Raw genomic sequence first — 19,025 nt, forward strand, 5'->3', positions numbered from 1 at the left:
TGTTATGTACTGTACTTCGTTCAGTTACGTATTGCTCAAATATGTGTGACACTTATCGGAGGCCGTTCTAATATGACCCAAAGTAACAAATATGTGTGACACTTATCGGAGGCCGTTCTAATATGACCCAAAGTAACAAATATGTGTGACACTTATCGGAGGCCGTTCTAATATGACCCAAAGTAACAAATATGTGTGACACTTATCGGAGGCCGTTCTAATATGACCCAAAGTAACAAATATGTGTGACACTTATCGGAGGCCGTTCTAATATGACCAAAAGTAACAAATATGTGTGACACTTATCGGAGGCCGTTCTAATATGACCCAAAGTAACAAATATGTGTGACACTTATCGGAGGCCGTTCTAATATGACCCAAAGTAACAAATAAGTGTGACACTTATCGGAGGCCGTTCTAATATGACCCAAAGTAACAAATATGTGTGACGCTTATCGGAGGCCGTTCTAATATGACCCAAAGTAACAAATATGTGTGACACTTATCGGAGGCCGTTCTAATATGACCCAAAGTCAACGAATATGTGTGACACTTATCGGAGGCCGTTCTAATATGACCCAAAGTAACAAATATGTGTGACACTTATAGGAAGCCGTACTAATGTTTTGACCCAAAGTAACAAATATGTGTGACACTTCTCGGAGGCCGTTCTAATATGACCCAAAGTAACAGATGTCTGTAACACTTCTCGGAGGCTCATCCTCAGGATACTGACCCAAAGTAACAAATATGTGTGACACTTTCTCGGAGGCCGTTCTAATATGACCAAAAGTAACAAATATGTGTGACACTTATCGGAGGCCGTTCTAATCTAACCCAAAGTAACAAATATCTGTAACACTTATTAAAAGTTGATGCTAATATAACCCAAAGTAACAAATAAGTGTGACACTTATCGGAGGCCGTTCTAATATGACCCAAAGTAACAAATATGTGTGACACTTATCGGAGGCCGTTCTAATCTGACCCAAAGTAACAAATATGTGTGACACTTATCGGAGGCCGTTCTAATATGACCCGAAGTAACAAATATGTGTAACACTTATCAGAAGCCGTTCTAATATGACCCCAAAGTAACAAATATGTGTGACACTTCTCGGAGGCCGTTCTAATATGACCCAAAGGAACAAATATGTGTGACACTTATCAGAGGCCGTTCTAATATGACCCAAAGGAACAAATATGTGTGACACTTATCGGAGGCCGTTCTAATATGACCCAAAGTAACAAATATGTGTGACACTTACTAGGAAGCTCATTCTAATATGACCCAAAGTAACGAATATGTGTGACACTTATCAGAAGCCGTTCTAATATGACCAAAAGTAACAAATATGTGTGACGCTTATCGGAGGCCGTTCTAAAATGACCCAAAGTAACAAATATGTGTGACACTTATCGGAGGCCGTTCTAATATGACCCAAAGTAACAAATAAGTGTGACACTTATCGGAGGCCGTTCTAATATGACCCAAAGTAACAAATATGTGTGACACTTATAGGAGGCCGTTCTAATATGACCCAAAGTAACAAATATGTGTGACACTTATCGGAGGCCGTTCTAATATGACCCAAAGTAACAAATATTTGTGACACTTATCGGAGGCCGTTCTAATATGACCCAAAGTAACAAATATGTGTGACACTTATCGGAGGCCGTTCTAATATGACCCAAAGTAACAAATATGTGTGACACTTATCGGAGGCCGTTCTAATATGACCCAAAGTAACAAATATGTGTGACACTTATCGGAGGCCGTTCTAATATGACCCAAAGTAACAAATATGTGTGACACTTATCGGAGGCCGTTCTAATATGACCAAAAGTAACAAATATGTGTGACACTTATCGGAGGCCGTTCTAATATGACCCAAAGTAACAAATATGTGTGACACTTATCGGAGGCCGTTCTAATATGACCCAAAGTAACAAATAAGTGTGACACTTATCGGAGGCCTTTCTAATATGACCCAAAGTAACAAATATGTGTGACACTTATCGGAGGCCGTTCTAATATGACCCAAAGTAACAAATATGTGTGACACTTATCGGAGGCCGTTCTAATATGACCCAAAGTAACAAATATGTGTGACACTTATCGGAGGCCGTTCTAATATGACCAAAAGTTACAAATATGTGTGACACTTATCGGAGGCCGTTCTAATATGACCCAAGGAATTTATCAACAAATATGTGTGACACTTATCGGAGGCCGTTCTAATATGACCCAAAGTAACAAATAAGTGTGACACTTATCGGAGGCCATTTTATAATATGACCCAAAGTAACAAATATGTGTGACACTTATCGGAGGCCGTTCTAATATGACCCAAAGTAACAAATATGTGTGACACTTATTCAAAAGTTCATTTTAATAATGACCCAAAGTAACAAATATGTGTGACACTTATCAAGAAGCCGTTCTAATATGACCCAAAGTAACAAATAAGTGTGACACTTATCAGAAGCCATTCTAATATAACCCCAAAGTAACAAATATGTGTGACACTTATAGGAGGCCGTTCTAATATGACCCAAAGTAACAAATATGTGTGACACTTACTCGGAGGCCGTTCTAATATGACCCAAAGTAACAAATATGTGTGACACTTCTCTAGGAAGTTTGATTCTAATATCACCAAAAGTAACAAATATGTGTGACGCTTCTAGGAAGTAAGTACTAATATGACCCAAAGTAACAAATATGTGTGACACTTTACTCGGAGAGTTTGATTCTAATATAACCCAAAGTAACAGATGAGTGTGACACTTGTCAAAAGTAATTTTGCTAATATAACCCAAAGTAACAAATATATGTAACACTTATAGGAAGCATCCGTGCTAATATGACCCAAAGTAACAAATATGTGTGACACTTATCGGAGGCCGTTCTAATATGACCCAAAGTAACAAATATGTGTGACACTTATAGGAGGCCGTTCTAATATGACCCAAAGTAACAAATAAGTGTGACACTTATCGGAGGCCGTTGCTTTAATATAACCCAGATTAACAAATATGTGTGACGCTTATCGGAGGCCGTTCTCATATCTGACCCAAAGTAACAAATATGTGTAACACTTATCAGAGGCCTTTCATATAATATAACCCAAAGTAACAAATATGTGTGACGCTTCTCGGAGGCCGTTCTAATATAAGCCAAAAGTAACAAATATATGTGACACTTATCAGAGGCCCGTTCTAATATCAACCAAAGTAACAAATATGTGTGACGCTTCTCGGAGGCCGTTATAATATAACCCAAAGTAACAAATAAGTGTGACACTTATCGAGAAGCTCATGCTAATATGACCCAAAGTAACAAATATGTGTGACACTTACTAGGAGGCCGTTAGTAATCTGACCCAAAGTAACAAATATGTGTGACACTTATCGGAGGCCATTCTAATATTGACCCAAAGTAACAAATAAGTGTGACACTTATCGAAGGTAGTTCTAATATGACCCAAAGTAACAAATATGTGTGACACTTATCGGAGGTCAGTTCTAATATGACCCAAAGTAACGAATATCTGTGACACTTATCAGAAGTTGGTCTAAAAATGAGCCCAAAGTAACAAATATGTGTGACACTTATCGGAGGCCGTTCTAATATGACCCAAAGTAACAAATGTGTGTGACACTTATCGGAGGCCGTTCTAATATGACCAAAAGTAACAAATATGTGTGACACTTATCGGAGACCGTTCTAATATGACCCAAAGTAACAAATATGTGTGACACTTATCGGAGGCCGTTCTAATATGACCCCGAAGATAAACAAATCAGTGCTGATGGCTTATCGGAGGCCGTTCTAATACGACCCAAAGTAACAAATATGTGTGACACTTATCGGAGGCCGTTCTAATATGACCCAAAGTAACGAATATGTGTGACGCTTCTCGAGAAGTTTCATACTAATCTAGACCCAAAGTAACAAATATGTTGTAACACTTGTAAAAGTGCCGTTCTAATATGACCCCAAAGTAACAAATATATGTAACACTTATCGGAGGCCGGTCTGATCTGACCAAAAGTAACAAATATGTGTGACACTTATCAGAAGCCATACTAATATGACCCAAAGTAACAAATATGTGTGACACTTATCGGAGGCCGTTCTAATATGACCCAAAGTAACAAATAAGTGTGACGCTTCTCGGAGGCCGTTCTAATATAACCCAAAGTAACAAATCTGTCTGACACTTCTCGGAGGCTCCATTGTTGATCTGACCCCCAAAGTAACAAATATGTGTGACACTTACTCGGAGGCCGTTCTGATATGACCCAAAGTAACAAATATGTGTGACACTTCTCAGAAGCCGTTCTAATATGACCCAAAGTAACAAATATGTGTGACACTTATCGGAGGCTCATGCTGATCTGACCAAAAGTAACAAATATGTGTGACACTTATCAGAAGTTCAGTTCTAATATAACCCAAAGTAACAAATATGTATAACACTTATCAGAAAACGTTCTAATATGACCCAAAGTAACAAATATGTATGACACTTATCGGAGGCCGTTCTGATATGACCAAAAGTAACAAATATGTGTGACGCTTATCGAAAGTTGGTCTGATCTGACCCAAAGTAACAAATATGTGTGACACTTATGGGAAGCTAATACTAATATGACCCAAAGTAACAAATAAGTGTGACACTTATCGGAGGCCGTTCTAATATGACCCAAAGTAACAAATATGTGTGACACTTACTCGGAGGCCGTTCTAATATCTGACCCCCGAAATTAACAAATATGTGTGACACTTATCGGAGGCCGTTCTAATATGACCCAAAGTAACAAATATGTGTGACACTTATCGGAGGCCGTTCTAATATGACCCAAAGTAACAAATATGTGTGACACTTATCGGAGGCCGTTCTAATATGACCAAAAGTAACAAATATGTGTGACACTTATCGGAGGCCGTTCTAATATGACCCAAAGTAACAAATATGTGTGACACTTATCGGAGGCCGTTCTAATATGACCCAAAGTAACAAATAAGTGTGACACTTATCGGAGGCCGTTCTAATATGACCCAAAGTAACAAATATGTGTGACACTTATCAAAAGTATAATTGTGATATGACCCAAAGTAACAAATATGTGTGACACTTATCAGAAAGTCATGCTAAATATGACCCAAAGTAACAAATATGTATAACATTATATAGAAGGCCGTTCATAATATGACCCAAAGTAACAAATATGTGTGACACTTATCGGAGGCCGTTCTAATATTGACCAAAAGTAACAAATATGTGTGACACTTATCGGAGGCCGTTCTAATATGACCCAAAGTAACAAATATGTGTGACACTTATCGGAGGCCGTTCTAATATGACCCAAAGTAACAAATATGTGTGACACTTATCGGAGGCCGTTCTAATATGACCCAAAGTAACAAATATGTGTGACACTTATCGGAGGCCATTCTAATATGACCCAAAGTAACAAATATGTGTGACACTTATCGGAGGCCGTTCTAATATGACCCAAAGTAACAAATATGTGTGACACTTATCGGAGGCCGTTCTAATATGACCCAAAGTAACAAATATGTGTGACACTTATCGGAGGCCGTTCTAATATAACCAAAAGTAACAAATATGTGTGACACTTATCGGAGGCCGTTCTAATATGACCCAAAGTAACAAATATGTGTGACACTTATCGGAGGCCGTTCTAATATAACCCAAAGTAACAAATATGTGTGACACTTATCGGAGGCCGTTCTAATATGACCCAAAGTAACAAATATGTGTGACACTTATCGGAGGCCGTTCTAATATGACCCAAAGTAACAAATATGTGTGACACTTATCGGAGGCCGTTCTAATATGACCCAAAGTAACAAATATGTGTGACACTTATCGGAGGCCGTTCTGGAATGTGACCCAAAGTAACAAATATGTGTGACACTTATCGGAGGCCGTTCTAATATGACCAAAAGTAACAAATATGTGTGACACTTATCGGAGGCCGTTCTAATATGACCCAAAGTAACAAATATGTGTGACACTTATCGGAGGCCGTTCTAATATGACCCAAAGTAACAAATATGTGTGACACTTATCGGAGGCCGTTCTAATATGACCCAAAGTAACAAATATGTGTGACACTTATCGGAGGCCGTTCTAATATGACCCAAAGTAACAAATATGTGTGACACTTATCGGAGGCCGTTCTAATATGACCCAAAGTAACAAATATGTGTGACACTTATCGGAGGCCGTTCTAATATGACCCAAAGTAACAAATATGTGTGACACTTATCGGAGGCCGTTCTAATATGACCAAAAGTAACAAATATGTGTGACACTTATCGGAGGCCGTTCTAATATGACCCAAAGTAACAAATATGTGTGACACTTATCGGAGGCCATTATTCTAATATGACCCAAAGTAACAAATATGTGTGACACTTATCGGAGGCCGTTCTAATATGACCCAAAGTAACAAATATGTGTGACACTTATCGGAGGCCGTTCTAATATGACCCAAAGTAACAAATATGTGTGACACTTATCGGAGGCCGTTCTAATATGACCCAAAGTAACAAATATGTGTGACACTTATCGGAGGCCGTTCTAATATGACCCAAAGTAACAAATATGTGTGACACTTATCGGAGGTCCGTTCTAATATGACCAAAAGTAACAAATATGTGTGACACTTATCGGAGGCCGTTCTAATATGACCCAAAGTAACAAATATGTGTGACACTTATCGGAGGCCGTTCTAATATGACCCAAAGTAACAAATATGTGTGACACTTATCGGAGGCCGTTCTAATATGACCCAAAGTAACAAATATGTGTGACACTTATCGGAGGCCGTTCTAATATGACCCAAAGTAACAAATATGTGTGACACTTATCGGAGGCCGTTCTCATAATATGACCCAAAGTAACAAATATGTGTGACACTTATCGGAGGCCGTTCTAATATGACCAAAAGTAACAAATATGTGTGACACTTATCGGAGGCCGTTCTAATATGACCCAAAGTAACAAATATGTGTGACACTTATCGGAGGCCGTTCTAATATGACCCAAAGTAACAAATATGTGTGACACTTATCGGAGGCCGTTCTAATATGACCCAAAGTAACAAATATGTGTGACACTTATCGGAGGCCGTTCTAATATGACCCAAAGTAACAAATATGTGTGACACTTATCGGAGGCCGTTCTAATATGACCCAAAGTAACAAATATGTGTGACACTTATCGGAGGCCGTTCTAATATGACCCAAAGTAACAAATATGTGTGACACTTATCGGAGGCCGTTCTAATATGACCAAAAGTAACAAATATGTGTGACACTTATCGGAGGCCGTTCTAATATGACCCAAAGTAACAAATATGTGTGACACTTATCGGAGGCCGTTCTAATATGACCCAAAGTAACAAATATGTGTGACACTTATCGGAGGCCGTTCTAATATGACCCAAAGTAACAAATATGTGTGACACTTATCGGAGGCCGTTCTAATATGACCCAAAGTAACAAATATGTGTGACACTTATCGGAGGCCGTTCTAATATGACCCAAAGTAACAAATATGTGTGACACTTATCGGAGGCCGTTCTAATATGACCAAAAGTAACAAATATGTGTGACACTTATCGGAGGCCGTTCTAATATGACCCAAAGTAACAAATATGTGTGACACTTATCGGAGGCCGTTCTAATATGACCCAAAGTAACAAATATGTGTGACACTTATCGGAGGCCGTTCTAATATGACCCAAAGTAACAAATATGTGTGACACTTATCGGAGGCCGTTCTAATATGACCCAAAGTAACAAATATGTGTGACACTTATCGGAGGCCGTTCTTCTAATATGACCCAAAGTAACAAATATGTGTGACACTTATCGGAGGCCGTTCTAATATGACCCAAAGTAACAAATATGTGTGACACTTATCGGAGGCCGTTCTAATATGACCAAAAGTAACAAATATGTGTGACACTTATCGGAGGCCGTTCTAATATGACCCAAAGTAACAAATATGTGTGACACTTATCGGAGGCCGTTCTAATATGACCCAAAGTAACAAATATGTGTGACACTTATCGGAGGCCGTTCTAATATGACCCAAAGTAACAAATATGTGTGACACTTATCGGAGGCCGTTCTAATATGACCCAAAGTAACAAATATGTGTGACACTTATCGGAGGCCGTTCTAATATGACCCAAAGTAACAAATATGTGTGACACTTATCGGAGGCCGTTCTAATATGACCCAAAGTAACAAATATGTGTGACACTTATCGGAGGCCGTTCTAATATGACCAAAAGTAACAAATATGTGTGACACTTATCGGAGGCCGTTCTAATATGACCCAAAGTAACAAATATGTGTGACACTTATCGGAGGCCGTTCTAATATGACCCAAAGTAACAAATATGTGTGACACTTATCGGAGGCCGTTCTAATATGACCCAAAGTAACAAATATGTGTGACACTTATCGGAGGCCGTTCTAATATGACCCAAAGTAACAAATATGTGTGACACTTATCGGAGGCCGTTCTAATATGACCCAAAGTAACAAATATGTGTGACACTTATCGGAGGCCGTTCTAATATGACCCAAAGTAACAAATATGTGTGACACTTATCGGAGGCCGTTCTAATATGACCAAAAGTAACAAATATGTGTGACACTTATCGGAGGCCGTTCTAATATGACCCAAAGTAACAAATATGTGTGACACTTATCTCGGAGGCCGTTCTAATATGACCCAAAGTAACAAATATGTGTGACACTTATCGGAGGCCGTTCTAATATGACCCAAAGTAACAAATATGTGTGACACTTATCGGAGGCCGTTCTAATATGACCCAAAGTAACAAATATGTGTGACACTTATCGGAGGCCGTTCTAATATGACCCAAAGTAACAAATATGTGTGACACTTATCGGAGGCCGTTCTAATATGACCCAAAGTAACAAATATGTGTGACACTTATCGGAGGCCGTTCTAATATGACCAAAAGTAACAAATATGTGTGACACTTATCGGAGTAATACGCGATGCTTACAACGTATGGCCTGAAGTAACAAATAAGTGTGACACTTATCGGAGTAATACGCGATGCTTACAACGTGTTCTAATATGACCAAAAGTAACAAATAAGTGTGACACTTATATTTCCGCCTGAAAGTCGACATAACGTTCCTTAATTTAAGTCCGATTTTCATGAAAGTTATATTTTTGAATAGCTGTGGTTTACATATAACCAAGAGTTGCAAATACGTTCCTTAATTTTAATTCTAAGTAAGGTTTTTTGGGCAGCATATACGGAGCCCCGCAATTTCCAACATTGTAAATCCGCGTGTTTATAGAGGTCTACGCGCCCGTTTCCCTCTGGCGTTTTTCAAGGCTGTTCAGAGTGCGCCGCGCTTTCAACGTATGATCAGAAGTAACAATTAAGTATGACACTGATCGACCTAGTCCTCGGCGTATGACCAGAAGTAATAAGTGTGATCAGAAGTAACAAATAAGTATGAAACTGCTAGAACTAGTCTTTGCCTAAGGTGGTGCCTTGGGTATTAGCCTAGCTGATTAGTATTATTATTATTATTATTATTATTATTATTAACCAGAAGAAATAAGTGTGACACTCAACGGCTGACTAGTAGTAACAAATAGGTGTGATAAGAAGTAAAAAATAAGAGTGACACTGATCGAAGGAATCTTCGATGCTTTCAAAGTATGACTAGAAGTAACAAATAAGTGTAAATATGTATATATGCGTGACCGTGGATATATTTTGGTTGTGATACCGGCGTTGCAGGTTGCTGTGAATAGCTCAAACAAACTTAACACATTAGAAGGATTGTGTGTATTCTGACCGTCGTACGTCTTGTTTCCAATGTTTGCAGTTTTTTTTAAATGTCCTGTTGATCCACCGATAGAGTTTATTTACTTTTAAGCAATATCTGGTGAAATTTACAATTATTATTTTTATCTTATATTATATTATATTATATTACTTTATTTTATTTTATTTTATTTTAATTTATTTTATTTTATTTTATTTTATTTTACTTTATTTTATTTTATATTATATTATATTATATTATATTTTATTATATTATATTATATTATATTATATTATATTATATTATATTATATTATATTATATTATATTATATTATATTATATTATATTATATTATATTATATTATATTATATTATATTATATTATATTATATTATATTATATTATATTATATTATATTATATTATATTATATTATATTATATTATATTATATTATATTATATTATATTATATTATATTATATTATATTATATTATATTATATTATATTATATTATATTATATTATATTATATTATATTATATTATATTATATTATATTATATTATATTATATTATATTATATTATTTTATTTTATTTTATTTTATTTTATTTTATTTTATTTTATTTTATTTTATTTTATTTTATTTTATTTTATTTTATTTTATTTTATTTTATTTTATTTTATTTTATTTTATTTTATTTTATTTTATTTTATTTTATTTTATTTTATTTTATTTTATTTTATTTTATTTTATTTTATTTTATTTTATTTTATTTTATTTTATTTTATTTTATTTTATTTTATTTTATTTTATTTTATTTTATTTTATTTTATTTTATTTTATTTTATTTTATTTTATTTTATTTTATTTTATTTTATTTTATTTTATTTTATTTTATTTTATTTTATTTTATTTTATTTTATTTTATTTTATTTTATTTTATTTTATTTTATTTTATTTTATTTTATTTTATTTTATTTTATTTTATTTTATTTTATTTTATTTTATTTTATTTTATTTTATTTTATTTTATTTTATTTTATTTTATTTTATTTTATTTTATTTTATTTTATTTTATTTTATTTTATTTTATTTTATTTTATTTTATTTTATTTTATTTTATTTTATTTTATTTTATTTTATTTTATTTTATTTTATTTTATTTTATTTTATTTTATTTTATTTTATTTTATTTTATTTTATTTTATTTTATTTTATTTTATTTTATTTTATTTTATTTTATTTTATTTTATTTTATTTTATTTTATTTTATTTTATTTTATTTTATTTTATTTTATTTTATTTTATTTTATTTTATTTTATTTTATTTTATTTTATTTTATTTTATTTTATTTTATTTTATTTTATTTTATTTTATTTTATTTTATTTTATTTTATTTTATTTTATTTTATTTTATTTTATTTTATTTTATTTTATTTTATTTTATTTTATTTTATTTTATTTTATTTTATTTTATTTTATTTTATTTTATTTTATTTTATTTTATTTTATTTTATTTTATTTTATTTTATTTTATTTTATTTTATTTTATTTTATTTTATTTTATTTTATTTTATTTTATTTTATTTTATTTTATTTTATTTTATTTTATTTTATTTTATTTTATTTTATTTTATTTTATTTTATTTTATTTTATTTTATTTTATTTTATTTTATTTTATTTTATTTTATTTTATTTTATTTTATTTTATTTTATTTTATTTTATTTTATTTTATTTTATTTTATTTTATTTTATTTTATTTTATTTTATTTTATTTTATTTTATTTTATTTTATTTTATTTTATTTTATTTTATTTTATTTTATTTTATTTTATTTTATTTTATTTTATTTTATTTTATTTTATTTTATTTTATTTTATTTTATTTTATTTTATTTTATTTTATTTTATTTTATTTTATTTTATTTTATTTTATTTTATTTTATTTTATTTTATTTTATTTTATTTTATTTTATTTTATTTTATATTATATTATATTATATTATATTATATTATATTATATTATATTATATTATATTATATTATATTATATTATATTATATTATATTATATTATATTATATTATATTATATTATATTATATTATATTATATTATATTATATTATATTATATTATATTATATAACGGGTTATTTAGAAATTCAGAAGCGGTTAAGTACAAAATATGCGAAATATTAATTATCCGGTTAATTCAACATAATTTAAATATTAGGTTATTTAAAATATAAGTAACATAATAAACATAAGTTTGACACTTCCTAATATCACAACGCTAAGTTCTTTAATAATAGGCTGTTTCTCCAATGACCATATAAATAATTACCTGGCCAAGGACCGACAAGTAATTGTCTATTGAATAAACGATTACATTAGTTAGTTATTTTCAAATTTGAGACTTGAACGCGTTTTCGCTCGTATTTATAACCATCAAACTAGAATGGAAGTAATTTCCGAGTTTCCAGTTATACGACTTCCGATGACGCAATCACTCTGCGACAGACTATCATTAGACGAAATTGTTCAGGGTCATAAATATGTTATTTTGTTAGTTATAGTATTCCGATTAATTGGAGAAATTATTATCGGTTTATTTGAGAAGATACTGAAATAAACTGATAATTAAGTGGTTTTCACTGAATATGAAACTTAAAACTAAATCTATACCTCTCTGATTGTCAATTTTTGTTAAAATTAAGAAAACTTTATCATTTACGTTATATTAAAAGTAGATAATGTATCTTTGACAAGAGTAGAATCCATCTCCCAATAGTGCTAGTGCTATTTGGCTGTAGCATGTACCTTCGCAGGCCAAAACTAGTCTTTTTAAAACACGTTTCGGAATAAAAATAGTTTGTCATTTTATTTAAACTATTACATTCCAAAAACAATTATCTTTTATTTATCTACTCTGTACCGTTGCCTACGTTATTATAATTGCCCAAACACGCCTCCCTTTTAAGAAGGTACATTTATCGATGCTACGACTTGTAACTTTTGACCAAAGATGGCAATCTAATATTGAAATTGTCATTTGTCAGGAGTGAGTGGAGAGATTACAGTTTTGAAACATCAGATTGCGCAATCTTTCGAAGTGAATAAATTATTGCCCGATGTAGCTTTGTGTCAAACAAATTTTGTTATTTAAGCTACTATAAATATTTCAATATTTTCAATTCTGCAAAACGGGCGTACATTAATCAGAATATAATTATTCATAAGTGTGATTCTGTACAACATTTCCATAGACAAAATTTCAATGATACTTTGTTTCCCACTGAAAATAGAATAAGCAAACACAAAAATGCAAAAATTCCTATACTCCTTGCGCTATTAAGAAGTTTACTATAGAAACGAAATCAAGTGATTGCAAGGCACGAGCCCAACTGTAGATTGTCAGAGACAGTTCAAAATCCGCTTCACTAACTTCCGTTTCACATCAGTAAATCTGATGACGAGTTTTGCCTCAAGGAGTAGGAAGTAGGTTACATTAGAACTATTTTATGGCATTCTTATTGGGGATTATGTTACATACGATAAGATCAATAATGTATTTAATAAGATCATTTCTTCAGCGTAACTAAAATTAAGTTATAATTAATATTACATTAAGATCAAAGTGACCAAATTTCAACCGTGATGGAGTTAGGAGAGCAGCGAGAGGAGATTGAAGTCCTAAGAAGTATATTCGACGAAAGTGTCTTGACAGTTCACAACCGGGGACAGTCCACGCGGGACAATCCAAATCCAGCCCGTGTTGCCAGACACTTTCTTCATCGTGTCGACCACTACATCGGGTAATGTACACTTTCAGCCCATCTACCTCGTTAATTACTAAATTTCTAATTTACTTCATTTCATTCATTGATTTTTAGATGGTGAAAATGGAAGGAAAGTTCAGTTGAACTTCCTCACACCAATGACCTTGTACTTCAAATTTGTTCGAAGCTATCCATCCACAACTTGCCCGGCGTTTCTACTCACTTGCCATTGGCTATCTTTGGAACAGGTATTTATTTACCTTCTAGAATGCAATCAATGAAGTAGTGATATTGATAGAAGAAATCTGTTTCATAACAGCTTCGAAAATTATGCGAGAATTTAGATTTCCTTTGGAAAAAATTCAAACCGGAAGTAGTTCTGTACCGCTGGATCCGGTTCCTTCAAGAGGAAGCCCTTCAGTTTCTGGGAATTGACTCAACCCTGGACATATCGCCTTTGACGTCAGAGGCTTATGCTGTCCCTAATGAAATCCACTTTTCTCCGCCCCAAAAAAGAAAAGAACTCTGCGGTACGTCAATTTCAATCTTATAAGCTGATGGCGTTTTTCAAATTCCCCCGCAGAAACCATTAGCCCTTTGATATTATTTTTGAAGACACACCATACTTTTCCACTCCAAATTTAATCTCAATATTTTAGCGTCTATCGAGTGTTTATATTTAATTATTTAGGAACAGTTTTTTAGAAACGGTTATGTTATAGAGCTCAATACCATACCCTCGAGAGGGATGAAAATCGCGCCACCTGTTACAGATTAACAGAGATAAAGGGGGAATACAGCGCCAACCTTGGTAGGTGGAAATTTTCGGGGCTGTAATGACAGAGGGACGAATGCGTGTTTCTCTCCTCTCGTGGCTGGTAGAACGAACTTTTCTGCCACGACGGTGATTGGTGCTAGCAACGTAATGAGGGCGTAAACGTTGTAGTGTTCTATTAAACGATCTTTCGATTAAACGTTCATTAACTTGAAACAAATGTACACCAATACTATACAGCAGCGTTTTCCAATTTATTTTGCTATAGAACCCTAAATTATCCTCCTAATTCTGGCGGAACCCCATCTCATTTTTATTAACTTATCTTAAGAGACTCATGACAAAAACAAAGATGGCCGCGTGGCTAATTCTTGGAACCGATGGGCCTTTCTCTGGTTTTGACTTCCCCCTTTTCTGCACGTGTATTTTTTCCCTTAGTGTATTTCTTTATTAATTAATACTGCTAAATTCTACCCCTGTTATGTACTAGTTTACAAGGCAGGGGTATATAAATACTTTAACGTCTGTGACCCTTCCACGGATCCCCAGGGTTCCCCGGAACACTTTTAGTGTATTAGCTATTACGAGAAGATGTAGTGATAGTACAAAAGGGGAATTCAAATTTTGCAAATTGAAAAGTCGATATCAGCATTTCCAAGGTTTACAATTTATTATTTAATATATTTTTTATAAGCATTCTATGGTTGAAATCACTATTTACTGCAAATCTCCCGTTTTGGGCATGCGGACCTTAAGGGGTCAGGGTGTGCAATAACTGGTGGCTTTACCGGGGAGTGGGGGTCCGGTTCTTGTAACCCATAAGGGCGTTGGGCACTGGGGCATGTTAGCTCTGATGAAATGGTCCTATCCCCACCTCCAACTTAGGACAGGTATGGGCTGGAAACTGAGTTTCGGCTCCGGCTAGCGGAGATGGTCCGTGCAAACTGGCCGCCTCGGCGGATTGGGTAGCCTGCTGTGGGGTGGCGGGTCTCCGTATGAGGCACAGTGGCCCTTTTTCCAAGCCTTTTGGGGCAACACCGGGTGTCTGATGCCAGCTGTGCCGGGTTATTTGGACCGCTCTGTACCCATCGTTCCCCTTTAGGCGCTCTTTCTGTAGGGTATTACGCTCCACCTACGTAGGTAGGGTGTCGGTTGGAGTTTTCTATAGAATCCACTCTTATTCCCACGGCTGTGTTTGAAGTGAGGGGTTGGTCGTCCCATTGTTGCACCTTCTGCTGGGTTAAGTGGCGTGCTTCGAAGGTGCCTTGGCTGCTCTGTCACCTGTCCGGGCTGTGGACGCTAGCGTAGGGCAATATGATGAGAACCTCCGGTGGTGTGCACTCTGTTTGCACTACACCGGGCTACAAATCTGATACACCCCTGTAGTTGATTTGGTTTCAAAATCATAAAGATCATATTATTTTGTTATGTTGTATAGAAATTGGTAATAAACAAATCTTTAAACTCGATGGAGGATGAAAAAATTGGACTCACGTGACTAATTGGCGTTGTTAACCCTTTCATAGTTCTTTCTATAAAAATTTGTGATAATGTTAGTTTCCTCACGTGGTTTTTCTTTCACATTTTCCCAGATTGGGTAAGACCGGAAGAACTTTATAGTCTCGTCTATTACCAATGAAATGCTTGAAAGTGTTATAATTTTTTTTTCAAATCTGATCGTTCTTTTATATTCAGTTCGTCCCAAGAATCTGAGACAAAAGAACGACCAAGTTGATGTCGCAACAAATTTGAGACCATTAGCCGAGCCTCAGCGCCAAAGTGCGAGAAGACAAACCACTTTTTCCTGTTACAAAGCGAGCCGTACATCGTGTGAAAGTTCCTCCGATGTTGACGACACTACGAACATCAATAGCCCACACTGTACAGAAACGAATAAACAAAAGCTAGAAAATAGGTGGAACGTCAAAACCTACTATCCTCAGGTCGAAAACAGCCACGCGGATCCCAACCGCGACTCCAGAGCTGTTTTCCTTCCAACGAACGGATTAGATCTTGAATCGCATCTTATACGTAAGTTAAGATTTAAAAATTACATCTTCAGATAAAGGGCCAGTGAATCGTTGGAATTTAAATGGTGGGGCTAAAGAATTACTGGATTTTGGAAGTGAGAAAGTATGCCTGCTTCACATGACCCAAGGGAAATAGCTACCTGAAATTCTGCAGGCATTTTGGAAACGATTGTGTGAACGCCAAGTGGCATTTACTTACAGGTTAGAGTTATGGTAGCCTGCTTTTCCTCAACCATTTTCTTATGTTCTTACGGGCCTAAGCAACGAGAACTATTTTTGTCTTTAGCGTCAAGAATTTTGACATACGGTTTAAAGTTTCAACAAATTATCTTAAGAAAGCATGTGGTGCCAGGAATCGTGCGTGAATTCCAAGATTCCCTATGGAATGACCTCCACAATATTTAAACAATAAATCCTATTTTAAAATTATTTTACTCGTACATTTTAGAATTCAATGAGTACCGTAAACAAATTGAATATGAAAAGGAGTGGTTCACTTGTATCGTGTGCTTTGTCGACAAACAAGGACGCGACGGAATGCGGTTTCACCCTTGCAACCACATTTACTGCAAAGAATGTCTCCAGTCCTACTTCACCATCCAGATCCAAGAGGGAATTGTTCATGGTCTCACCTGTCCAGAAGATAAGTGCAAGTCCCAGGCACTGCAGCATCAAGTTAGTAATTAATTTGGGATTCGGTTAAAGATGAAATTTAACGACATGGTATCCTTTTGGTATGGAGGTGCGTGAGGTAGTAGGCAACGAATTGTTCTCCAAGTACGACAAAATCTTGTTGGATTCAACGCTGTCGCAAATGACTGATATCACTATTTGCCCTTTGAAGAGTTGCCAGTGTTCCATCATTTTCGACCAGGACAGTAAATTGGCTTCGTGTCCAGCGTGCGCATTCACTTTCTGCGTCTTATGCCGCATGACGTATCACGGCATAGAGCCTTGTCGCCTATATGAGGGTTAGTATCTGGAAGTTAGGTCTCCAAGTTTTATATATAGGTTTAGCTAAGACCGAGTTGTCACCAGTTAGTGAGACAAATAAACTACCGTGATTACAGGGCTTTAGCGTGATTCGCTAACCACGTAGTAATTATTGAATTCTAATTTAAAAAGGTATTGCACGGATGGAAAGGTTTATATAATAATATATCCAAAACTTGGCGAGGATAGAATTAGTTAAATCTCCAAGTCTTATCAGATCTGTGGCGAAGCATTTATTATTATTTCGTCTTAAATTAAGCTGAAGGTTTTTAATGAACTTTATGTGGCAGATGAAGTGGAGGCCATGGTGGAGGAATACCTGGAAGCTGACGATGACGAGAAGAAAGAGATCGAAAGGAAATACGGCAGAAAAGAGATCAGATATTTGATAAATGAACGTCTGTCTTGCGAGTGGGTCATTGGAAACAGTAAAAAGTGCCCCGATTGCTTCGCTTCGATAGAGGTAAACCATTTCTCTTAGATCGATACTTATTTGCCGAAGGGAGAAAATCATATCACAGGGGTAACGTCATTAGTGACTCTTCTTTAAATTCCGAAAATATTTACTTTTTATCAAATAGTTTACTGAGAGTTAGACACGGAGCGATGTCATCATAGCATTTTTAGTCAGGAGATGTTAAAGTCAACGTGAAACTAGAAGCTCATCAAGTTGTAGTTGGTGTATTTAAACGGGGTCTATCCTAAAGGGTTATAACACTGGAAATAAATGTTAATACGAATGACTCTTAAAGTGTCAGACAAGTTGTTGTGATCAATTTGTTTCGTTTCTGCCCCGTTAGTTTGAGGATAACATATAATGTCTTGTTATAGTTAGTTTTCATTGCACACCATGCTTTTACACCTCGTTTATTGAGTTTGGATGGTTATTAGCGCATTTAGAAACAAGTTTGTTTTTCATAAAATTCAACTGACGTTCTTGAACAAAGAAGTGGCAGTTGAATAGTCCTACATAATGAGCTCTTGGTAAAACGCAGAACTAATGGTGTCACGATCGAGCTAGTGACATAAAATATTTCAGTATGAAATATAATAAGTTTCATACTTAGGGAAAATAATATTATAATTATGTAAAAATTGTTTTAATTTAGTCTTTGTTATCGTTAAATAGAAAATTGATGGATGCAACAAAATGAGCTGCTCGAGATGCGGCACTTACTTCTGTTGGCTCTGCAGATCGAAACTGCCCAAGGAGAACCCCTACCAACACTTCGACGATCCCTTGTTTCCTTCGTGTATGAATAAATTGCGCCATAATTAACCAAATATTCGAAACAATTTACCTATTTGTTTATTTTCGTGATTTACAAACACAATGTACGGTCAAAAGTAAATTTTTCTAGTCAATTACAAAAGTTTAAAGCAAGTGTCACCTCGACGATAATTAACTTATTTTTTCAACAGATGTCGCTAGCGGCGCAATAAAAACCAAATATCTAAGTTACATTTTCACCCAATAGGCGGGACATAAAAGTACCCTCGCGTTGATTGGCTCGTCTTGAAAATTGAAAATAACTTAAGTTATTGTAATTTTTTACAATATATTTTATAT

General features: G+C 34.4%; 1 protein-coding gene across 1 annotated transcript in view; it reads left to right on the forward strand.

The window, feature by feature from the left end:
• LOC149968616 (E3 ubiquitin-protein ligase RNF14-like) overlaps nucleotides 1–18,753 on the forward strand; it is a 21,856-nt gene extending 3,103 nt beyond the window's left edge. The window contains exons 5-12 of the mRNA XM_090167982.1: nucleotides 13,606–13,693; nucleotides 13,772–13,905; nucleotides 13,977–14,187; nucleotides 16,128–16,463; nucleotides 16,911–17,137; nucleotides 17,205–17,433; nucleotides 17,746–17,918; nucleotides 18,585–18,753. Of these exons, the coding sequence (XP_090024108.1) occupies nucleotides 13,606–13,693; nucleotides 13,772–13,905; nucleotides 13,977–14,187; nucleotides 16,128–16,463; nucleotides 16,911–17,137; nucleotides 17,205–17,433; nucleotides 17,746–17,918; nucleotides 18,585–18,734 (1,548 nt within the window). The 3' untranslated portion in view covers nucleotides 18,735–18,753. The remainder of the gene's footprint in view (nucleotides 1–13,605; nucleotides 13,694–13,771; nucleotides 13,906–13,976; nucleotides 14,188–16,127; nucleotides 16,464–16,910; nucleotides 17,138–17,204; nucleotides 17,434–17,745; nucleotides 17,919–18,584) is intronic.
• Nucleotides 18,754–19,025: the final 272 nt, after the last annotated feature.

The sequence above is a fragment of the Leiobunum rupestre genome, chromosome 1 (assembly GCF_980474605.1).
Source record: "Leiobunum rupestre chromosome 1, qqLeiRupe1.1.hap1, whole genome shotgun sequence".
NCBI classification, from domain to species: domain Eukaryota; kingdom Metazoa; phylum Arthropoda; class Arachnida; order Opiliones; family Sclerosomatidae; genus Leiobunum; species Leiobunum rupestre.